Below are 26,102 nucleotides of genomic sequence, written 5' to 3' on the forward strand. Positions count from 1 at the left end.
GAAATATATTTCTTCAGTTGAAGATAAAACTCAAAATTTGCTTTTAACTTTAATTCTTCCAATAATATTATTGCAAATTATCTACTCACATTTCAGGCATTGGAAAAACAACCCTTGTTAAGAAAGTGTGTGAAAAACTAGAAGATGAGAACTGGCAATGTCAGGGATTTTATACGGAAGAAAAACGGGAAGATGGACAGAGGGTCGGATTTGATGTTGTAACATTTGATGGTCAAAGTGGCGCACTTGCAAGAGTTGTTGACAGGTTACCTGATTTAATAATCACACACATTTTTATTTTCGAATGAAGAGTTATTTTCTCAATAATTTCTTTATGTTATTTTTTACATTTTGAATTTAAAGGAAATATTGTTCTCATTTGTATCAGTATGTTTTTAGGAGTCGCAGTGGTGGCTTAAATGAGGATTGAACCTGAACATTATATCAGGCTTGTACAGCTGATGTATTCAGTACATGAAAACTCTACCTATGAAGGATATGTATACTGTAAATTGTATTAACACATATGTCAAACATCTCATACGAGGTCATTTAGAAAATAATGTAGATTTTCATCACTGAACTGCATGAAAAATTGGGCAGTTATTAAGTTTTTTTTGACAAAGGATAACACTAAAAGGAGGATCACATACATTTCGGGTCATATTTAAAAATATTAGATACCATAGTGTCTGCTGTGTCTGTTTGTATCACAGCCAGTTTGAATGAAGTCTGAGGTGAGAGGAAGATGTGTACATTTGTGTATATTCAATATTGCCAACACATTCTAAAATTAAACCTGTAAACAGTAACTGAGAGAGCTTGGTAATGAAAAAGATGCCTTTATAATTAGAGAACTCAAGTTCACGTCTCCCATCTACTTAGCCTTTCTTAATTGAATGGCTGTAATGTATAAAATTTACCAATTACAAAATTCTTTTGAAAAAAAATGCAGCTATGATAGAATTCTGTGACATCTCACAACCATGAAAGTTTGATATTCACTATTGCAAACACACTTTTATTGCAATTCATAGACAATAAAAATGCATATTTTAGCCGTTAAATGTATCTTGTTTTGCATATTTCAGAGATAATCCTGTGGCTGGAAGGAGTTACATGGTTGGAAGGTACAATGTCTTATTACAGTCCTTTGAAAAGATTGCGTTACCATCTTTAGCTATAAAGGTAGGCATTGTTGAAGGTCTGAAACATGCTCTTATTTACAGAATCCTGTTTAGGTCATGTTGTGTCTCATCCGTTGTATTTAGGTCAGCGGGCAATAATATGATGTGGCACAATGCACAGTGGTACCACACAATGCAAAATGACTTTTGACATCATGTTACTAATGTTTTGTCATATTGTCAGCCATCATATTGCATTTTGAACACCATGTTGCATTGTTGCGCATTGTGTGTCCACCATCTCTTCTATGTCAACACATACGACCTGGGACAATATGAAACAACCATGACACTACAAGCGACACAATTCTCATGCATAATATGATGGGCTACAATATGAAACAAAATCTCGACATTAATGTTATGCATGGTTAACATTGTTGTGTTGCGTGTGGTGTTGTATTGTCTTGTGTCATATCGCGTGTTATCCATCAACCTGAGAGACTACAAAACAAGAAAATGACATGACACACAACAGTGCTAGACAACGCACAACAATGCAATATGATATTCGACATTACTGTTGCAATGTTGTGTCGTATTGTATCATGTGTCAAGTGTCATGTCACATTGCCATGCTTTAAGAGTAGAGGGTCAGTTCACAACATGACACACAACAAAGCGACGAGATGCTCGACACACAGTATAACCAGACATTGTGACATTAATGTGGCGCTTCGTGTTTCATCTCGCATGTCATTTGGTATTGGTTAAAGTATTACATACATGACACATGACATGAACAAACAGGATTCTGTATTCTGATCATTGAACCAGAGCATATTACATAGCAGTTTTATTTGAGTACAAAATTATATTCAGAGGCTTGTCTCAGCATTGCATTACCATGTGAGCATGTGCTAGAACCACTACGTTTTTGAGAATGTCCAAGCACCACATTTCTTTTTGTGAACATGTCAGAGTTTCAATATAACAACAGTGTGGCATATATGTTCTATTTCAGTCTGAGTTATCTCCCTTGAGCTGTGTTTGTTACTGTTTTCGAAATAGAATATAGTAACGATTAAGTCTCCCACCTGTAGTGGAGGAGATTTATTGATTTAGTGCTGTCTGTCTGTCTGTCTGTCAGTCTGTTCATCTGTCTGTCACAAAGTTTGTCCATTCAACTCATCTAACATCACAGTGCAGATTTATACAAACTTCCAATGAATGATCATTGCTTTTAAAGCCAAGTTAGGCATATTCTCAGCATATTCTGATTTTTAGTTGCGTTATAGCCTTTGATTGATCAAGTTTTATCAAGTTTTGGCAACTTCTCTGATATTATTTAGGGATATAAGTTAACACTCACCCAACCATGTTTTCAGCTGGATGAGACAATCTTATGTGACAGCTAGTCTCCCAGCCAGTGAAATGCATTATATGGGGATTTCCTATCATAAGCTTGACTATTCAAAGAATAGTCTAGATATTCTACTCACCCTGGCATCGGCGTCACACTTTGGTTAAAGTTTTGCATCCAAGTACATACAGCTATCATTTAAAGGCATATAGCTTTGAGACTTATTTTTTTCTTTTTCTATGTCAATTACCAATCTCACTGGGTCAAGTTCTATAACTCTAACATGTATTTTGAGCAAATTATGCCCCCTTTGGACTTAAAAAATCCTGGTTAAAGTTTTACATGCAAGTTACTATCTCCAAAACTAATGCAGATATTGAATTGGAACTTCACATGTGTCTTCGGGGTTATAAAACTAGTTGATTGCATCAAGTCCCATAACTCTGGCCTGCATTTTGGCCAAATTATGCCCCCTTTTAGACTTACAAAAACCTGGTTAAAGTTTTGTGGGCAAATACATACAGCTATTACTTAAAGGCATATATATTTGAAACTTATTTTTCTAGATCAATTACCAACCTCACTGGGTCAAGTCCCATAACTCTGATGTGTAGTTTGGGCAAATTATGCCCCCTTTTAGACTTAAAAATTCTAGTTAAAGTTTTGTGTGCAAGTTCCTATCTGCAGAACAAATGCAGATATTAAATTGAAACTTCACATGTGCCCTCGGGGTTATAAAACTAGTTGATTGCATCAAGTCCCATAACTCTTATATGCATTTTGGTCAAATTATGTCCCCTTTTAAACATAAAACTTCTGGTTAAAGTTTTGCATGAAAGTTACTATCTCCAAAACTAATGCAGATAATTGATTGAAACTCTATAGATATTTTAACATTTAGGGCAACATTTCCTGCTTCTGGGACAATAATTCGATTAGTTGAGCATTAGCTGTCTTATGGACAGCTCTTGTTTTATTTATAAACAAAATTTTTTAATGTGTGGCACTGTGACATGGTTGACCAATTATACATCACCCAAATGTCATACTTGATACATAATTTGTGGAACATCTATTGTCTGCACCCATGAAAAATGCATGTGTATATTATTTCCAAAGTTGTTATGTTATTTTGATTGAATGTAAAGTATCAAAATCTGATTGCTGTGATAATTCACAGTACTTTATTTAAGATAAAAGTTGCGACTTAGGGCTTTTTCTGGAGAAATAAACAACTATATTTTGTTATTTAGTTTGGCCCCTATTTAGGCCCATATGTTTTAGGTGGGGCCCCTAAACTTTGATAGTTACTAGCCCAGCTGGCTAAACATTGCTGAGTATTAATTTATATCCCTGCTATTTGATGGATTTCCACCAAACACAAGTGATTAGAGCCAAGCCTCATTATGCATATCACAGGCATGTTCTGGTTCAGTGATTTTTGGTAAAGTAAGATCTTGATCTTTAGTACTTTACCCATGATTTGTCAAATTTTATGATGTTTTGAGAAACTCTTTTATATAATAGGGAGTATTTGCAAAGTGTTTAATGCTTATTGCTGGCATGTTCTGGTAAAGTGATTTTTGGTGTAGTTAGATCTTGATTTTTAGTTCTTTACCCATGATTTTTCAAATTTGATGATGTTTTGAGAAAACTCTCTTATATAATAGGGAGAATTTCCACCTTAATCAGTGCCAAGTCTTTAATGCTTATTTCTGGCATGTTCTGGTAAAGTGATTTTCGGGTGTTATGGCTCTTTATTTGTCAAATTTTATGATATTTTGGCAACTTCTCTTTGGCAGATTTCCACCAAACTTTACATGAGTTATCTGTGCCAACCCTAGTTATGCATATCTAAGGCATGTCCTGGTTCATTGCTTTTTAGCAGAGTTATGGCCCTTGACTTATCATATTTAACAGTGTTAACACTACATGCTTTATACCATTAGCATGGTTGTGCATCATCATGTTTTGATTTAATGATTTTCAGTTGAGTCATAACTTGATACATGTATGTCAAATCCTTTGTTCTCCTAAACCACTGGTTTGAATTCCACCAAACTACACAGGAGTTACACTGCTGCCAAGCCTATTTGTGTATTTTGTTATGATTCATTGATTTTCTGTGGAGTTATGGCCCTTCATTTGCGGCATTTTACAGTTTCTGCATGTTAAGTGGTAGGAGACATACAATTTTTATGAAAAACAATCTGTAGTTATATTTTATGTTTACCTACACTTCAGCCATCAGAATACACAAGAGTTATAGTTATAGATGAGATAGGCAAGATGGAATTATTCAGCCGCAGTTTTACACAGACTGTGAAAGATTTGTTAAAACATCCAAAAACTACAGTGTTTGCTACGGTACCTGTCAGGGCTAATCCATTTGTGGAAGAAATAAAGAACAGAGATGATGTACAGCTTTATACAGTGAGTTGTCATTTGCAGTTGAACCTGACTTAACCTTTACCCTGCTAAATTTCTAAAATAGACTGGTCTATCATTCAATTTAGGCAATACCATTTATTATTTAAAAGGGTAATCACTGAAAATTTACTGAATAGCCAACAGTGCAGGCTGATCTTGGTCTACACTGGTCCGAAATGCAAAACCACTTCTTTGGGGAAAATTTAGTCAGATTACATGAAGACAATAAATATGACACTTACTATTCTCTAGTATTTATTAAAGATGGCATTTCTTTGCAAATGGCATAGTTCAGTTTTTAGCTCGACTATTCAAAGAATAGTCTAGCTATTCTACTCACCCTGGCGGCGCCGTCGGCGTCACACCTTGGTTAAGTTTTTGCATGCAAGTACATACAGCCATCAATTAAAGGCATATAGCTTTGAAACTTTTTTTTCTTTATCTAGGTCAATTACCAACCTCTCTGGGTCAAGTCCCATAACTCTGACATGTATTTTGAGCAAATTATGCCCCCTTTTGGACTTAGAAAATTTTGGTTAAAGTTTTACATGCAAGTTACTATCTCCAAAACTGATGCAGATATTGATTTGAAACTTCACATGTGTCTTCGGGGTTATAAAACTAGTTGATAGCAGCAAGTCCCATAACTCTGACCTTCATTTTGGCCAAATTATGCCCCCTTTTGGACTTAGAAAATTCTGGTTAAAGTTTTGCGTGCAAGTACATACAGCTATTTCTAAAAGGCATATAGATTTGAAACTTATTTTTTCTTTTTCTAGATCAATTACCAACCTCACTGGGTCAAGTTCCATAACTCTGACATGTTTTTTGAGCAAATTATGCCCCCTTTTAGACTTAGAAAATTTTGGTTAAAGTTTTACATGCAAGTTATTATTTCCAAAACCAATGCAGATATTGATTTGAAACTTCACATGTGTCTTCGGGGTTATAAAACTAGTTGATAGCAGCAAGTCCCATAACTCTGACCTTCATTTTGGCCAAATTATGCCCCCTTTTGGACTTAGAAAATTCTGGTTAAAGTTTTGCGTGCAAGTACATACAGCTATTTCTAAAAGGCATATAGATTTGAAACCTATTTTTTCTTTTTCTAGATCAATTACCAACCTCATTGGGTCAAGTCCCATAACTCTGACATGTTTTTTGAGCAAATTATGCCCCCTTTTAGACTTAGAAAATTTTGGTTAAAGTTTTACATGCAAGTTACTATCTCCAAAACTAATGCAGATATTGATTTGAAACTTCACATGTGTCTTCGGGGTTATAAAACTAGTTGATAGCAGCAAGTCCCATAACTCTGACCTTCATTTTGGCCAAATTATGCCCCCTTTTGGACTTAGAAAATTCTGGTTAAAGTTTTGCGTGCAAGTACATACAGCTATTTCTAAAAGGCATATAGATTTGAAACCTATTTTTTCTTTTTCTAGATCAATTACCAACCTCATTGGGTCAAGTCCCATAACTCTGACATGTTTTTTGAGCAAATTATGCCCCCTTTTAGACTTAGAAAATTTTGGTTAAAGTTTTACATGCAAGTTACTATCTCCAAAACTAATGCAGATATTGATTTGAAACTTCACATGTGTCTTCGGGGTTATAAAACTAGTTGATAGCAGCAAGTCCCATAACTCTGACCTTCATTTTGGCCAAATTATGTCCCCTTTTGGACTTAGCAAATTCTGGTTAAAGTTTTGCGTGCAAGTACATACAGCTATTTACTAAAAGGCATATAGATTTGAAACTTATTTTTTCTTTTTCTAGATCAATTACTAACCTCACTGGATCAAGTCCCATAACTCTGCATGTATTTTTGGGCAAATTATGCCCCCTTTTAGACTTTGAAAATTCTGGTTAAAGTTTTACATGCAAGTTTCTATCTCCAAAACTAATGCAGATATTGAATTGAAACTTCACATGTGCCTTCGGGGTTATAAAACTAGTTGATAGCAGCAAAGTCCCATAACTGATATGCATTTTGGTCAAATTATTCCCCCTTTTGAACTTAAAACTCTTTTGATATTTAACCTTTTTGGGTAATATTTTCCTGCTTCTGGGACAATATTTCGAATAGTCGAGCTTGGCTGTCTTACGGACAGCTCTTGTTACTGTAATATTTATGTGGTTTTCGTATCATTTGTGTTATGCTATCATCTATCTAACATTTTGCAAAAAGCAAAACTAAACATATCACTTTAATTTAACAGTTGAAATGATTGTCTTTTAATTTTTCACAAAAGTTTCATAGGGGTGCAATTTTATTCCTCTTTTTCTATGACGAATAATTACAGCAGTGGTCTGGAAGACACTTCTCTACCTAAAAGACATTAAGCGATCGGCTAATCACAACCTTATTCATGTGGTATGCAGCTTAATATACTGAGTGAAACATAGCTTTAAACTGTAAACAGCGTAAAAGCTTTGTCTGACATTTCACTCAGTGTTGCACAATCAGCAGAGTGGAAAAAATAGACACTCTCGTCCAATTAGTCAGAGTGTTGCATAAATCTTTCATCTTGATAAATCATCTGTAATGCGTTATTAAGCAATCTCATTTGCAAACTTAAGTCAGCTAGCATGGGTTAGTCCAGGTCATGAATTCGTTCTTAGACAGCATTCACCGAAAAATTGTTTCAGATCAGTAATGTTGTTTGAAATAAGAAATTCCACAAAACTTCGTGTAATTGGGAGCTTTCGTGGAGACCAAACTTCAGGTGCATTTTGAGTTGCTTTGGTCATGTTCTTTGTCAGCGTTACTGAAAACAGAACAAACATATCTTTTGTAAGTAACTTTAGTTAGGAATGAGACATAAAACTTTATAGTAAACTTGGTACTTAGGTTCATTTGTATCTTGCAAATAGACCAAGGTTCAGATGCATTTTGGTTTTTTGGATCAATGTCATTGTTATGCAAGGTCACTTTTATTAAAAATAGAAAATTGTTGAAATGAGGTACTTTTATTGAAATCACCTAAGCTATTTCAGCTAAATGATATGCTGACCAATTTGGCCTTTTTTTTGTAGATAGAGAATGTTTTTTCAAGGATGAAGCCTTTGTCCCTTTCGGATACCAATTCACTGAATTTGCTAGTCTGTTCTAATTTTTACTTGTTTTAAGCAACAGTCTGCCTTAAACAGCCAGATTTGTCACTGCCTTGACTGGCTGCTTAATAGTAAAGGTATGAATGTATTTTCCGTAAAGTTGAAATGAAGGCATACAGCTGATATGTAGTGGGTCCCCTCGCATACCAGAAGTAATATCTGTAATGGCTTGTGGTCCTTTAGCATTAAAGCTAGAAAGTCATATGATTATCTCTGTCTATGTGACTTATAACACAAGAAAACCAATGTTGTGTCCATCACTGTAGAAATGGCAAAGCCCATGTAACAACTGTTCATGAATCTTCTGTTAATTCCTTTTGTGCTATTTTGTTGCTTCTTTGCCAGTGATATTTGATCAGCACCATGAGAAAACCAACATAGTGCATTTGTGACCAGCCCGGTGTAACAGCCCAGTTTTTCCCCCAGTCAGTTCTTTCCCCGGGGAAAAAACTGACTAGTCAATTCTTTCCACCGGGGAAAAAACTGACTAGTCAGTTTCTTCCCCGCCTAGTCAGTTTTTTCCCCCCTTGGAATAAGTTTTCTGATAGGGAAAGAAACTGACTAGTTAGTCAGTTCTTTCCCCCTAGTTTTCCCTTCAAGTACTGGATTCTTTCAGTATTGTTATTTGGGATACAAGTGTCTATTCATTTTCCATTTAAATTTCAGATGAGACAGGTATTGCTTTTCATTTGAATAAACCTGTATGTTTCTTTTTTGTAACTTTAATCAATGTTTTTTTTTCTTGTCAAATCAAATTTTTTAACTTCTGTTTGATTGCCATTACTTTTTAATATCTGTCAGGTGTGGGAAGAAATTGACTGGTCAGTTCTTTCCCCCTTGCATATGCTTGACCTATCAGGTGGGGGAAAAAATTGATCAGTCACTTATTTCCCCCCTAGCATATATTTCACCTATCAGGTGGGGGAAGAAATTGACCAGTCAGTTCTTTCCCCCGTAGCATATAGGTGGGGGAAGAAATTGACTAGTCTTTTTTTTCCCCCCTTGCATATACTTGACCTATCGGGTGGGGAAAAAAATTTGCCCGGGGCCCCATTCTTTCCCCCCTAGACAGTATTGACCTGTCGGGGGGGAAAAAATTTACCAGTCTTTCTTTCCCCCACCTTACTTTTCTTCAGGTGGGGGAAGAAATTAAAAGCATTTTTTCCCCCCCTACCAGTACTTGACCTTCGGTGGGGGAAAAATGACCAGTCTTTTCTTCCCCCCCTCCAGTACTTGACCTATCAGGTGGGGAAAAAATGCTGTCTTTCTTTTCCCCCAGCCTGTACTTTTTTTTTTCCGGGGGGAAGAATTGACCTCTTTCTTTCCCCCCTAGCCTGTATTTTATTTTCGGGGGGGAAAATTGACTATCTTTTCTTTCCCCCCTAGCAGTACTTGACCTTCAGGGGGGGAAAAAAATTTGACCTCGTTTTTCCCCCCATCCTGTACTTTATCTTCAGGGGGGGGAAAAATTTGACTATCAGTTCTTTCCCCCCTTCTACTGCCGTCGGGGGGGGAAGAAATTGCCCGGGGCATCTTTCCCCCCCCTAGCCGACTTGCCCTTCAGGGGTAAAAAAAATTTACCAGTCGTTCCCCCCTAGCCTTATTTCTTCATTGGGGGGAAGAATTGACCATCAGTTTTTTCCCCCTACCCTGTACTTGCCCGGTCGGGTGGGGGAAAAAACTGACCAGCGTTTTTTTCCCCCCTACCAACGCCCTACAGGGGAAAAAATTGACCACAGTTCTTTCCCCCCTAGCCTGTACTTTTCTCAGGTGGGGGAAGAAAAACAGTCGTTCTTTCCCCTAGTCGTACTTGACCTGCAGGTGGGGAAAAAATTGACCGGGTCATTTTTTTCCCCCCCTGCCAGGTTTTGACCTTCGGGTGGGGAAGAAATTTACCGGGCCATTTTTTCCCCCCTAGTCATTACTTGACCTGTCATGGGGAAAAAAATTGGGGGGGGCTTTCTTTCCCCCCGCTACCCACACTTGACCTTCCAGTGGGGGGAAATTTGCCCGGTATTTTTTTCCCCCCGGTCCTCAGTTGGGGGTTCCCCCCCTTTTCCCCCCACCGAAAACACCTGTCGGTGGGGGAAGAACGACCATCAGTTCTTTCCCCCACCATATTTTACCTGTCGTGGGGGAAAGAAATTCCATGGGGTTCTTTCCCCCGACCCAAATACTTGACCTGTCGGGTGGGGGAAAAACTGCCGGGTCAGTTTTTTCCCCCTACCATTACTTACCTATTTCCAATGGGGGAAAAATTGACCGTAGTTCTTTCCCCCCACCCTGTATTTTTATCTTCAGGTGGGGGAAAAATTTTACTATCTTTCTTTCCCCCTATCGTACTTCCCTGGTCGGGGGGGGAAGTTCCCATCACCCCCCCCCACCAGCCTTCCTTCAAAGAAGCCTTCCCCTTTCCCCCCTAGCCAGTATTTTGCCTGTCAGTGGGAAGAAATTGCCCCCGGTCAGTTCTTCCCCCCCAAACCCGTACTTTATCTTCAGGTATGGGGAAAAATCCTGCCAGCTTTCCCCCACCTGTACTTGACCTGTCAGGTGGGGGAAAGAAACGACCGGGTTTCTTTCCCCCCCCCCAGTATTTACCTGCCCGGGGGGGAAAAAGGCCATCACCTTTCCCCCCCTAGCCAGTACGCCTTCGTGGGGGAAGAAATTACGGTCGTTTTTTTCCTGCTAGCCAGATGACCGTCAGGGGGGAAAAAATTGACCGTCTTTTTTCCCCCCTAGCCATATTTGCCTGCAGGGGGGAAAAACTGACCATCATTTTTCTTTCCCCCAGCAATTTTCCCTTCAGGGGGGAAAAAAATTGACTATCAGTTCTTTCCCCCCTTGCATATCTTACCTATCGGGGGGGAAAAAGGGACCAGTCTTTTTCTTTCCCCCCCCCTAACAACGGGTACGGTTTTTGGGGGGGAAAAAACTGACCAGTAAATTTTTTTCCCCCCCCCTGACAATAAACACGGCGGGGGAAAGAACTGACCGACATTTTCTTCCCCCACCAAAAAGAGCAAGACTGGCTAGAGGGGGAAAAAATTTACCGTCATTCTTTCTAGCAATACTGCCTAAGGAAAACTGACCGAAAATTCTTCCCCCCCTACAACCCCCACGGGCTGGGGGGGAAGAATGCCCATATTTTTTCTTCGCCCACCTAACAAAAAATACTGGCGGGGGGGGAAGAAATTGACCGGTCATTTTTTCTAGCAAGTACTGCCTAGAGGGAAAGAACTGACCAAAAATTTCCCCCACCTATATCAAGCAATAAAGGGGGGGAAAAACGCGGTCATTTTTTTTCCCCCCCCTGACAGTCAAAGTACTGGCTAGGGGGGAAAGAACTGACCGGCCAATTTTTTTTCCCCCCACCAACAAGAAATCAGCTAGGGGAAAAACTGCGGGTCAATTTACTTCCCCCCCCTTACTGGAAAGTACTGGCTACGGGGGGAAAAAGAACTGACCCAAAATTTTCCTTATTTAGTTATTTTAGAAAAAAATTGAAACAAAAAAAGGCAAATAAAACAAAGCACCGCCTTTGCGGTGCGACGCTCATCGATTTTTTTTTGGGAATAGAAAAATTTTCCTACCCATATTTTCTAAAACTAAAAAGGGGGCATCACTTGCAAAAAACGGGGGAAAAATTTGTTTCTTGATGTTCAGTTCCCATATGATGGGGAAAACTGTTGCAAGTTTTAAAAACAAAAGCTTTTTATAGTTTATGAGAAAAGTTTTATTAAAACATAAAACTCAACCCAAGAAAAAAAATTTTCTAATCCAAAAGGGCATAATTATGAAAAAAACGGTGGATTTTTTTCTTGCGTACAGGTTTATGATGGCAAACAAGTGTTGCAATTTCAAAAACAATAACTTTTTATAGTTTAAAGAAAAAAATTGACCAAAAAATAAAATTTAACCCAAAAAACTGTTTTCTAAAAATCCAAAAGGGGGAAAAAACTTGAAAAAGCAAGATGGAGATTTTCTTTAATTGGTCTCTTTGAGGGGAACGTATCCAAGTTCAAACATAGCTTTGAGTTTTGGAAAAAGTTGACCTAAACATAAACTTAACCAAGAAATCTGATATTTTTTTAATACAAAAAGGGGGCCATAAATTTTTAAAAGCAAGTGGATATTTTTTGCATACAGGGCACTTTGATGGGGAACAGTATCAAGTTTTAAAGCAATGCTTTGTAGTTTGGAGAAAAGCACCTAAAAAAAAAAAACAACCAGGGAACGCCGCCAGACGCCGCCCGACGCCGCAAACCCCTCAAATGATGACAATAAAATCTCATTTTTTTTTTAAAAACAGTAGCAAAAAAAAAACAAAAATTTAAAAAGTTTTTTTAAAAAAAAATTTTTTAAATTTTCACAAAAAAAAAACAATTTTTTTATCATATGAAATTTAAAAGAAATGACTATCGGAAAAGAAAACAGCTGTTAAAATAACCCCAAGAAAAACCTTCCAAATTTACTAACTGGGGAAAAAATTTACTAGCCAAAAAATTGATGAGGGGGAGAAATTGCTATTATTTTTTTTTCCCCCCTAAGAAAAATCAAAAAACCAGTTGCATTGGGGGGAAAAAAAATTTACTAGGGGGAAAGAAAAGACCAGCATTTCTTCCCCCCGGGGGGAAAGACTATCATTCTTTCCCCCGGGAAGAAACCTAGTCATTTTTTTTTTCCCGGGGGAAGAACGACTGGGGAAAAAAAATGACCGTTTCAAAAACCCCCGGATCCAGACCCCCCACGCCTGCGCTGGGCAGGATCCCCGCGTTTAAAAATATTTCAATAGGAAACCATTTGCGAACAGCATGGCCCACCAGACTGCACGTGCGCAACTGACTGGATCCTGCTGGTTTCAATCACTAGTTGGGTTTTCCATGGGCACTCAAAAATGAACACCTAAAACACTATTTTTTTTTTTTTCATATGAACTACTTACTTGAAAAAAATTTCAACTTCTCAAGAAAACAATTTTCAGAACAAAAAGGTTACCCAATTTTCATATAGACAAATAAAAAACCCAAATCTGACCATGATCGATTAGCTCAATAGGGAGAGCTACGGGAATTCATTGTTAAACAGTTTTATAAAAGGCATTGTGTTTTAAAAATTTTGTCTACTTGGGGCCCTTAGGAAAGTTGCCTGTTTTACTTTCGAGACGTTCTCTGGACAAAATCAAACTGGCACCTGGTTTGATTAACTGCCAGCTTTTTAAATAAAACCTTATAAAATGTGGTAAACCCAAAAAAACCCAATGCATTCAATTTTTTCCCATGTCTTAAACAACGCTTAAAAACCATTTTAACTTTTATATTTTGATAAATTTTTGAAACTGTAACACACCTTAAATAGTGTAAAAAACTTTATGCTTAGATGTATTTGCCTTTTAACACATTTTTCCTTTCCCCGCCTTTTTGCTAACAGCCCCAAATCTCATGGGAAAATTTTAAATACGAATTTTACTTTCTGTCGTCCTTGTCCCCAAATCTTGCCTAAGAAAAGGAAAGAAGCTTTTTTGATCTTGTACACTATTGTTATCTAAAACATGACCTGGCACTTTTTAGCTCAACTTTTCGAAGAGAAAGTAGAGCTATTGCACTCGTCCCAGCGTCGATGTCGGTGTTGGCGCCAGTGTCGGTGTTGGCATCGGCATCGCCGTTGGTTAAAGTTTTTGATAAAGTCAAATATCTCTATTACTGTCAAAGCTATTGACTTGAAACTTAAAATATTTATTTACTATCAAAGTCTACACCAGGAGAAACAATCCCCATAACTCTTCTTTGAATTTTGACAGAATTATGCCCCTTTTTAACTTAGAAATTTTGGTTAAAGTTTTTGATAAAGTCAAATATCTCTGTTACTATCAAAGCTATTGACTTGAAACTTAAAATACTTATTTACCATCAAAGTCTACACCAGGAGAAACAATCCTCATAACTCTATTTGAATTTTGACAGAATTATGCCCCTTTTTAATTTAGAATTTTTTTTTAAAAAAATTGATAAAGTCAAATATCTTTGTTACTATTAAAGCTTTTTACTTGAAACTCAAAATAGTTGTTTACAATCAAAGTCTACACCAGGAGACACAATTCCCATAACTCTGATTTGAATTTTGACAGAATTATGCCCCTTTTTGACTTAGTGTTTTTGGTTAAAAATTTCTATAAAGTCAAATATCTCTGTTACTATCAAAGCTTTTGACTTAAACTTAAAGTACTTATTTACCATCACAGTCTACACTGGGAAAAAACAATCCCCATAACTCTGATTTGAATTTTGACAGAATGATGCCCCTTTTTAACTTAGAATTTTTTGTTAAAAGTCAAATATTTCTATTACTATTAAAGCTTTTGACTTGAAACTCTAAATAGTTGTTTACAGTCAAAGTCTACACCAGGAGACACAATTCCCATAACTCTGATTTGAATTTTGACAGAATTATGCCCCTTTTTAACTTAGTATTTTTGGTTAAAGATTTCTATAAAGTCAAATATCTCTGTTACAGTCAAAGCTTTTGACTTGAAACTTAAAATACTGATTTACCATCACAGTCTACACCAGGAGAAACAATCCCCATAACTCTGATTGAATTTTGACAGAATGATGCCCCTTTTTAACTTAGAATTTTATGTTAAAAGTCAAATATTTCTGTTACTATTAAAGCTTTTGACTTGAAACTCTAAATAGTTATTTACTTTCAAAGTCTACACCAGGAGACACAATTCTCATAACTCTGATTATAATTTTGACAGAGTTATGTCCCTTTTTAACTTGGATTTTTTTTACTGGCACAGAGACAAGCACTGAGAAAAGTCAAGTGCGCTGTCTTACGGACAGCTCTTTTTCACTCTTGTGATAAATGCTGTTATCTATCAGAATATTTCTTTAAACAGTGAATTTCATGTTTATGTTATGATTTTCAGGTAACCAAGGAGAATAGAAATCAACTAGTCAATGAAGTTGTCGATGCTATAAAGGAATCCCTGGAATGTTATGGTACTTGAGATAGTAGTTTGGTTATCCTAATAATTGGAAGCTTAAAAATAACTCTTAAGCTGTGTGTGTTCATTCAGTATATAGTAAACCAAGTTCAAGTGGGACTAAGAAAAGAACACTGACAAGGTCATAATTGTTAAATACCACTTCAGTTTTGGTAATACATTGTTTATTTGAAACATTTAAATGTAACATGTGAACTCATTCCTATTTTAGCCAATAAAACTTATTTTACTTTAATGTACTCTTGAAACTGGTATTCTAAGTTTGGAAAGGTTTTAATGAAAATGTTTTTTTTTTTTGAGATCTAGAATTTCTGTTTCTGTCAATGTATAGAAAAAAATTAAGATAGTAAATTTAAGTTTTATTACTGCGATCATATCTATCACATGACCTGTTTCAGAACTTGAACAATGCTGTAGAATTGAAAAAAAGTGATTTATGACTGAAAGAAGGAATATGTAAATAGGGTATATGAAATTTATACAAGGAATTGAAATATGTCACTTCCGAATGTAAAAGAAAAAAATTGGGTATTGGCAATTTTGATGGGTTGGTCAGAGCACAAGAAACACATATTTTAGGATGGCGTTTAGAGAAAATAAAAACACTTTTTATTATGAGTGAGGTATTTTGAAATGGAAATCTTTTTACAATTATTTGGTTGTTGATTTTAATTTATTTATTGTTATCTTGAATTTAACCTTTAGCCTGCTGGTGGCAAGTGCTCATCTTGGTCTGCAATGTCCGCTATTCAGTCAGTATATTTTCAGTGAACACCGCTTTGAATAATAAGTAGTACTGCCCAAATAGGATGATGGAACAGTCCATTTTAGAAATTTAGCAAAGAAGTCATTCTGGCGCCGAGTTCTATAAGTTTTTATAAATTATGATATTTACCCCTTTGTAATAAATGGTGAGGAAAGACATATGATTTGTGTTTTTATTGATGGGAAGAGAATGCTAACATGGCAGCCAATGTAGAAAGTGAGGTTTTATCCTTGTTACCACTTTCTTTTCCTGTTTTCTGCATTTTAAGTGTTTTTTTATATATAAGCACACAAGTGATAGCTTTGGAATCTAGTTACAAATTTCAAGTTGAAGTTCAGTCTCCAAATTCTTTCATTCTGATTGGTTATATCTGAACACACAAAATTGGCCGATGGCAAGGTTGCAGTAATAGACTGGACTGGAAACTGCGTTTTATAACATTGGAAACAAATATTGGTTTTCATATACAGTGCAGACGCAACGGTAAAGTGTAAAATTCACTGATTGGGTTTATTTATGCTGTTTAACTGTTGTATTTCTCATTAACAACAAAATTGTCTTTAAAGTGAGTTAACAACAATTTCCTAAGACTTCAAACATTTGATGAGACAGGAATGGGTTTATCCTAATAAGTATTAGTATTTCAAAGGACTTGATACCTCACCACATTGGATTACATGATTTGTGTGAGATAAGGTGATTAGACATTTAACACCTTTGAATAATTAAAGTTCAACTGCTTTTACCAGACACTATTAATCTGAACCTTTTTTGAACCTTTGATAGCAAATTACTTAAAAAAGAAGTTAAAGTTGCAAAGTGCAGTTATATAAATTGATGTCATTGTGTTATTTTCTAATCTGTGAATAATGAATTTTAATTCTCTAGGATAACTTGTTAAGGTTCACAAACGTGTTCACATTTAGCTAGATGAATATTAAGAAAATTATTTCCCAATGAATAGGAATAGGAACTGAAAATCCAAACTTAGATACGCAATACTCATTTTAAACATATATGTAGTTAACTGCATCAAAGTGCATAATGTTGGAAAAAATGACATTGTCATTTTTAGCTCACCTGAGCACAAAGTGCTCAAGGTGAGCTTTTGTGATCGCCCTGTGTCCGGCGGCGTCCTTCGTCGTCAACAGTTTGACTGTTAACACTCTAGAGGTCACATTTTAGGCGCAATCTTAATGAAACTCGGTCAAATTGTTACCCTCAATAAAATCTTGGATGAGTTCGATATTGGGTCATCTGGGGTCAAAAACTAGGTCACCAGGTCAAATCAAAGGAAAAGCTTGTTAACACTCTAGAGGTCACAATTTTTGCCCAATCATAATGAAACTTGGTCAGAATGTTACCCTCAATAAAATCTGGGACGAGTTTGATATTGGGTCATCTGGGGTCAAAAACTAGGTCACCAGGTCAAATCAAAGGAAAAGCTTGTTAACACTCTAGAGGTCGCAATATTGGCCAAATCTTAATGAAACTTGGTCAGAATGTTACTCTCAATAAAATCTGGGATAAATTCGAAATTGGTTCATCTGGAGTTAAAAACTAGGTCACCAGGTCAAATCAAAGGAAAAGCTTTTTAACACTCTTGATGTCACATTTTTGGCCCAATCTTAATGAAACTTGGTCAGAATGTTACCCTTAATACAATCTTGAACAAGTTTGATATTGAGTCATCTGGGGTCAAAAACTAGGTCACCAGGTCAAATCAAAGGATAAGCTTGTTAACACTCTAGAGGTCACAATTTTGGCCCAATCTTAATGAAACTTAGTCAGAATGTTACCCTTAATAAAATCTTGGACAAGATCGATATCGGGTCATCTGGGGTCAGAAACTAGGTCACCAGGTCAAATCAAAGGAAAAGCTTGTTAACACTGTAGAGGCCACATTTATGACTGCATCTTCACGAAACTTGGTCAGAATGTTAATCTTGATTATTTTAAGGTCCAGTTTGAATCTGGGTCATGTAGGATCAAAAACTAGGTCACCAGGTGAAATCAAAGGAAAAGCTAGTTTACACTGTAGAGGCCACATTTATGACCATTTCTTAATGAAACTTGGTCAGAATGTTAATCTTGATGATCTATAGGTCAGGTTCAAATCTGGGTCAGGTGGGATCAAAAACTAGGTCACTAGGTCAAATCAAAGGAAAAGCTTGTTGACACTCTAGAGGCCACATTTATGACTGTATCTTCATGAAACTTAGTCAGAATGTTATTCTTGATGATCTTTAGGTCAAGTTCGAATCTGGGTCATTTCTGGTCAAAAACTAGGTCACTGGGTCAAATCAAAGGAAAAGCTAGTTAACACTCTAGTGGCCACATTTATGACCATATCTTAATGAAACTTGGTCAGAATGTTACTCTTGATGATCTTTAAGTTAATAGGGGATAAAAATCCCCGAGACGGTAACGTCCGTATATAGTTATTCGTCTTTGTTGTTTGCATATACTGAGGCAATTTTTTCGATGTTTTCCGGTTCTGGTTTATATACACACCGCAGACTGGTTGTCTGCATGAACATCCGAGCACCCCGGATCAGTCACAGAAATTCGTAAACCGCGCCAACATGATTCTTTTACTTCTTTTTCGTAATGGAAAACTGTACATGCAACTGAAAAACACTTTTATAACAGTAAGGGAATGTAAAGGCCGTCAAGTTTCTGCATGGAATGCAAACAAACAAAAAGAAATCCAAAGACAGTGCGAGAACGTGGTGAATGACGTCATCGTCACGGCTTCCCGTAAATTTTGCCAAGTATGATATTCGCTGTAAGAGGTATGATAACACTAAATGTAAACTTCACTGATTGAGCGAACTTTTCAGTTTCTTTTGAGTGTTCAATTTATTTTGTAAGTGGATGTATAAAAGATAAATCCCCATGCTAGGCTGTGCCTTAATTCATATTAGATCAGGTGAACGATACAGGGCCTTCATGGCCCTCTTGTTTAAAAAACAGTTAATTTGAAAAAAAATGGAGACATTTTTACTGTAACATTATTGTAGGCTTAGGTTTTCATCTTTTTCATGCAAACTATGCAGTTTGTTTAATGACCTCTAGGCATGAAAAAAACATGCATAATTACTGCAGATGGATTTGGGTACATACTTTAATTGGTCAGTAATTAGTAATTGAAAAGAAAAATATGTTAAAATCAAAATTAGAAATACCCTGTGGAAATGGTGACATTTTCTCTAATCAACAAACAGATGATAGGAGACATTCAGTTTACTTATTTTTGTTTTATATATGTAATATACATGAAGATCTAACGGGATACAATTTGTAAACTTTAAACAGTTTAGACTAAAGAAATGTTATTTGTTAACAAGTGAATGAAGTATTGCCATGTAATACAAAGTCACCTACTAGAAGGCAACTAATTTTCTCTACTGCAGTATAACATAATAATCTGATATCTGTCAATGATGTATAAACAATATTGTACTATATATAAAATATGTTGTAACACATTTGGATTAAAATTTGTGTATTCAAAAATCTACAGAAACTGTTAATTATTATTTATAACATCTATAAATATATAAAAATATGAGAAAAGAATGTAAGACATGATAATATTGAAGGGAAGATGTTCTGAAAAAAATACACCAGCAGATGTTTTGAATTTCGTCCATATGACACGTGAGTTTTTATTAAAATATTTTACAGACTGGACAGGAAAAGATCAGTGATGACTTTGGACCCTTCAAGTGTGACCTTTGAGCTAGGGGTCTGGGTATTGCTCAAGACACTTTGTCTTACCATGGGGAACATTTGTGCCAAGTAATATTAAAACCCCTTACTGAATGACAGAGTTATTGACCTTGCTGGAAAAAATCCTGTTGACGTTTGACCTGCAAGTGTGGCCTTGATCTTTGACTTGGGGGGCTGGGTGTTGTGCATGACGTATCATCTTATTATAGGGTATATTTGTGCCAAGCATATTAAATTCCCTATAAGGACTTGACTTACGGACTGGACAGGAGAAAAAACCTATTGACCTTTGATCTCCAAATATGACCTTAAACTTTGAGTTAGGGTTCATGGTATTGCATATGACACCTCGTCTTATTATGAGGAATATTTTTACTAACTAATAGCAAAATCCTTTGATGGATGACGAAAAAACTATCGACCTTTGATCTCAAAAATTGACCTTGACTCTTGAGTAAGGGTTATTGGTTTGCATATGACACGTTGTCTACGGGAAAAATTTATGCTAAGCAGTATTGTAATCCCTTGATAGATGACAAAGTTCTAGACAGGACACGAAACACACCCTATTCATGTCATGTTAACATCTGACCGCAAAGTGTGACCTTGACCTTTTAGGTAGGGGTCTGAAAGTTGTGCATGACACATCATCTAATTATGAGGTACATTTGTGCAAAGCTATATTAAAATCCTTTTATGCATTGTTGAGTTACAGACCGGACAGGAAAAAAGCTCTGTTGACATTTGAATTATATAATTAAATCCATGTACGCATATTATTTGATAAAACAAAAGGTGAACACGAAAAGTATGCAAAGAAAGTTGAACAATTGTTAACACTCTGACGATATTTGTACGAAAAAAAGTGCAGCAGCATGCTTGGCGTCTTAGTTTTTGTTGAAACACATTACGTCTGCACAAATGCAGAAGTGTTTTGAGTCACAGGCACCAATATCGGACCTGGGACAAAGAATATGGCCTTGTTTTCATCCTAAATGAGTTCATGAGCCCCCTTCAAAAGATACATATGTCGACAGTAGACATATGTATCTTTTGAAGGGGGTTCATATTTCATTACATATTTTTTCATTTGGAACTCATTTAGGATGAAAACAAGGCCATATTCTTTGTCCCAGGTCCGATACTGGTGCCTGTGGTTAAAACTGGACAGTAGAAATGACAGAGACATCCTACATTTTTGTTTTGCTTATGACAAATCGTGTTTTGATTGGTATACTAGTAAGTTTATGTGTTACATACCTTTAGCCTTATTATTTGACCTACCCTAACCGCAGTGAACTAGAATACAGATTTATTTGACGTAATTTAAATACAATCGCACCACCATGGCGTTTTGCTATTTTCTTTCAAATATTATTATATAATGTTTCAAATATTTGGGAGAAAAAAATGAAGATATGAGAAATACTACATAAACAAATAGTTCAATCAATGCTTTTGTATCAAACTTTAAAATTCAGTGAAACAAGACATAGCAGCTGCCAGAGCCAGTAATGGGCAGGGGCATAACTGCACTGTGGAGAAAATAAAAGACTTCATTAATATAAAAGCATAAATCTTGAAAGTTGTAGGATGAATATGACATTTTTGTATTGATATCTTGATGGCAACAAACGCCTCTTTTAATTACTTCAACGCTGACGATATACTCTCCAACGCCTCTGTGGACATCGGCTGGAGAAGGAAAACCCCTCGGTATCATTTAAAACACAATGTGGACGCATCGCATGTTTTATGCACGTGTATCTGAGTTAAAAAAGAAACATTCAGTTAAAGAAAAAGAGCATTTTACCTGGAATTCTAAGTACTTGTGAAAAGGGCATAACTCTTGAATTTCTGGTGCCAGAGTTATGGACCTTGTCATACTGGTGTCTGATGCACTTTGCTACCATTCTACGTTATTAGACGTGCCAGCTATTTTACGTATGTACTAGTTCTTTTTAAAGTTTGCTTAGAAATACTTGTTATCCCCCGACGAAAGTCGGAGGGATATAGTTTTGGCATTATCCATTAGCCATATCTATGAAATGGTTGGGAATATTTATTTAAAACTTCATGTACATGTTCACCTCTATGAGTTCTTGCGGCCCGTCAAGTTTCAGCCAGATTGCCCAAGTAACACCAGAGTTATGGCCCTTAGAAATTTCTAGTGTTAACTATATAGGGTACTATAAATATGGCAATTTCTGCATCATAATTATGTCTCCCCCAGGAGACATATTGTTTTTGCCCTGTCCGTCCGTCCGTCTGTCCGTCCTTCCGTCCTTCCGTCCGTCCGTCCGTACGTCACACTTCATTTCCTAGCAATAACTGGAGAACCATTTGACCTAGAACCTTCAAACTTCATAGGGTTGTAGGGCTGCTGTAGTAGACGGGTCGTATTGATTTTGGGGTCACTCCGTCAAAGGTCAAGGTCACAGGGGCCTGAACATTGAAAACCATTTCCGATCAATAACTAGAGAACCACTTGACCCAGAATGTTGAAACTTCATAGGATGATTGGCCATGAAGAGTAGATGACCCCTATTGATTTTGGGGTCACTCCGTCAAAGGTCAAGGTCACAGGGGCCTGAACATTGAAAACCATTTCCGATCAATAACTAGAGAACCACTTGACCCAGAATGTTGAAACTTCATAGGATGATTGGTCATGAAGAATTGATGACCCCTATTGATTTTGGGGTCACTCCGTCAAAGGTCAAGGTCACAAGGGCCTGAACATTGAAAACCATTTCCGATCAATAACTAGAGAACCACTTGACCCAGAATGTTGAAACTTCATAGGATGATTGATAATGAAGAGTAGATGACCCCTATTGATTTTGGGGTCACTCCATCAAAGGTCAAGGTCACAGGGGCCTGAACATGGAAAATCATTTCCGATCAATAACTAGAGAACCACTTAACCCAGAATGTTGAAACTTCATAGGATGATTGTACATGCAGAGTAGATGACCCCTATTGATTTTGGGGTCACTCCATTAAAGGTCAAGGTCACAGGGGCCTGAACATTGAAAACCATTTCCGGTCAGTAACTTGAGAACCACTTGACCCAGAATGTTGAAACTTAATAGGATGATTGCTCATGCAGAGTAGATGACCCCTAACAATTTTGGGGTCACTCTGTGAAAGGTCAAGGTCACAGGGGCCTGAACATTGAAAACCATTTCCGGTCAGTAACTTGAGAACCACTTGACCCAGAATGATGAAACTTCATAGGATGATTGGTCATGCAGAGTAGATGACCCCTAACGATTTTAGGGTGACTCTGTTAAAGGTCAAGGCCACAGGGGCCTGAACATGGAAAACCATTTCCAATCAATAACTTGAGAACCTCTTGACCCAGAATGTTGAAACTTCATAGGATGATTGTTCATGCAGAGTAAATGACCCCTAATGTTTTTGGGGTCACTCCGTTAAAGGTCAAGGTCACAAAGGCCTGAACATTGATAACCAGTTCATATCAATAACTTGAGAACCACTTGACCCAGAATGTTGAAACTTCATAGGATGATTGAACATGCAGAGTAGATGACCCCTATTGATTTTGGGGTCAGTCTATTAAAGGTCAAGGTCACAGTGGCCTGTTCATGTAAAATCATTTTTTTGGAAATAACTTGAGAACCACTTGACCTACAATGTTGAAACTTAATAGGATGATTGGAGATGCAGAGTAGATGACCCCTACTTATTTTGAGGTCACTTGATCAAAGGTCAAGGTCACAGGAGCCTGAACAGTGACTTGAGAACCACTAGGCCAAGAGTGTTGAAATTTAGCGGGATGACTGGACATGCCAAGTAGATGATCCCTATTGCAGCCAACCATCAGTGTCTCTTTGACTTTCGCTCCTGACCCCTATTAACTTCTTGCCTATAGGACTTTGCATTGGGGGAGACATGCGCTTTTTTACAAAAGCATTTTCTAGTTTTTGATATATTTGACCTAGAACTATGAAACTTAAACAGAATTTAGATCACCATAATGTGGTTGTGTACACACAGTTTCGTTCGGATTTATTTGTAAATTAAGAGTTATTGCCCTTTAATTGTATAAAAATCCACATATTTGTACATAACAAACTTACCATTTGGTAGGATTTCATTAATTTTCTTTCATTCTTTTCCATGAAAATTTATTGTAAACATGTGAAGTTGTGTACCCACACCTGGTCACCCCCTTACCTTGATTACACCCCTCCCTATCCCCCCCCCCCCCCCCCCCCCCCCCCCCCCAATTCCTTATTTAAATTTTTTTAAACAAACTTCATATACATGTTCACCACAATGAGGTTATGGGGCCCATCAAGTTTCAGACAGATTGCCCAAGTAACGCCAGAGTTATGGCCTTTAGAAGTTTCAAGTGTTAACTATATAGGGTACTATAGATCTATAGATATGGCAATTTCTGCATCATAACTTTTGATATATTTGACCTTGAACTAGGAAACTTTAACAGAATTTAGAGCACTATAATGTGGTTGTGCACACACAATTTCGAACGGGTTTCTTTTGTAACTTTAGAGATATTGCCCTTTAATTTTCTAAAAATCCACATATTTGTACATAACAAATTCATTAAATTTCTTTCATTCTTTTCTGTGAACATTTATTATAAACATGTGAAGTTGCGCACCCACACCTGGTCTCCCACTTGCCTTGGTCACACCTCCTCCCCCGCCCAACCCCCCTCCAAAAAAAAAATATTTTTTTTTTTTCATTTGTCATTTTAGATTTTTTTTTCAAACCTTCCATGATTATTTATCAACATGCAAGTTGTACCATTCCCCCACCTCACTCCTCCACCCAGTCATGCCCACCACTGATCATGCATCTTCTCCCCCCCCCCCCCCCCCCACCAACTTCACCCATTTACCCTTTTATTTTTCATTTTTAATTTTCCATCAATATTTATAATCAACATGTGAAATTTTGTTTCCTCTCTCAGTCCCCCGCACCCCCACCCCCTAAAAAAATAAATATATTAAGCTGTGACTGCACAAACCTTGTCCTCAGCCATGTTCATGATATCTTACCTTTGTTCTCTTAAGAACATCTGTTCTTTTAAGTTCAAGTTAAACAGCAACACCTGGTGCCAAACCACTCAAAGACAATATTTCGTTCCAGTTAAACTTCAAGCTCACATTTCAATTAACTGCATTTAATTTTAAAAGCTAAGCTTACTACAGTAAGCATATCCCATTCAAAATAAATTCTTTAGTCAGGATCAAAGTATCATACATTTATTATGTACTCTTTTATTAAACATTTGTTTTCTGTTAAATTGATTTTGACTAATGAAATTATTTGCTTCTTATTAACATCCTTAACTTTTTGCCGGATATATTTTTTTGCCATTCCTCACCACAAACCGTTTCGGCGGGGGATACCAATTCATCGAATTTACTTGTATTAAGTTAACTGCCGTCTTACTTTTAGGGCCAGGAATACCTTCTATTAAAAAAAAGACGTAGTGGGGGATAGTTTTTGTTTTTTGTCCTACTACATGTAGTATCTTTTGGAAAAATATGTTTGTCAAGTAAGTTATATTGAACGAAAACAAACTATCCTATTCACAAATAAACTATTTTCGTATGTAAAACAATGCTGCAGTGACCGCGCAGTTATTTAATCCTTTAATGACATAAATCTCACGTAGTTTGCTCTGTAAGTCCAGAGATTAATGATTAACTCTTTAAATAATAGATTATGGAATTACATTGTTGTTATTTTTTTGGGAAGGTTTAACGCGTTAATACACAGGTAAAGGTCACCGATGTCGAGGTCCATTTCTAAATCATTTAAATATTAGCAGTTACAGGTGCAGACTGTGTTATACACAGAAAGTGAAACAAATAGAAAACGCAAAAGTCTAAGGTTATTTTTTAAAACTTTTGTAATTTTCAAAATTAGAAGTGATAAATTTGTCACGCGAATACTAAACTTTTTCTTGGAATGTTGGCAACGATGGCTTCACCTAAGTCGTCGGAACTCAGCGATTACGAGGTTATGTTCAAGAGGCACGTGCACGACAATCTGTTACTGAATAGTGACCTTAGATTAATAGATGAAATGAAAAAGTCAAAATTAAAGGAGCTTAAAAGGAATAGAGATCAATTCAAAATTAGGTTTTCAAGATTCAACAAACATAACTCACAGCGATCTGTACCTGACGGGCGTTATACAGGAAACTCTACTCCAAGAGCCATCACTAAACCATCTTTCTTAGTATGTAAAACTTCACCTTGCTCGCTGAAGACATGGAGTAATTTGACAAATTTAACAAAAGAAAAAGTTGATGTTTATAAAACAGATGTTCTTCAAAGTGAAGAGGCAGTCGTGTCGTTTAGGAAGAATTTGGAAAGTAATTCAAGCACAGAAAAATATGCCCCAGGTAGGAAAGTAAGTTCTGCGTTACTTCCAGAAAGAAATCCTAGAGAATCAACGTTGTTCAGAAGTAAATCGACATTAACGAAATCCTTTGATGGAAGCGATCGAAAAACGGAAGACGAAACGGAAGCGGAAGTTGGAAACTATCAT

At 36.7% G+C, this 26,102-nt stretch overlaps 1 protein-coding gene across 1 annotated transcript in view; it reads left to right on the forward strand.

Moving 5' to 3' along the window:
- The window catches only part of LOC123544877 (nucleoside-triphosphatase THEP1-like), a 16,817-nt gene extending 850 nt beyond the window's left edge, over positions 1-15,967 (forward strand). The window contains exons 2-5 of the mRNA XM_045330961.2: positions 97-265; positions 1,092-1,188; positions 4,735-4,923; positions 14,966-15,967. Of these exons, the coding sequence (XP_045186896.1) occupies positions 97-265; positions 1,092-1,188; positions 4,735-4,923; positions 14,966-15,046 (536 nt within the window). The 3' untranslated portion in view covers positions 15,047-15,967. The remainder of the gene's footprint in view (positions 1-96; positions 266-1,091; positions 1,189-4,734; positions 4,924-14,965) is intronic.
- Positions 15,968-26,102: the final 10,135 nt, after the last annotated feature.

Source organism: Mercenaria mercenaria, chromosome 1 (assembly GCF_021730395.1).
Source record: "Mercenaria mercenaria strain notata chromosome 1, MADL_Memer_1, whole genome shotgun sequence".
NCBI lineage: Eukaryota > Metazoa > Mollusca > Bivalvia > Venerida > Veneridae > Mercenaria > Mercenaria mercenaria.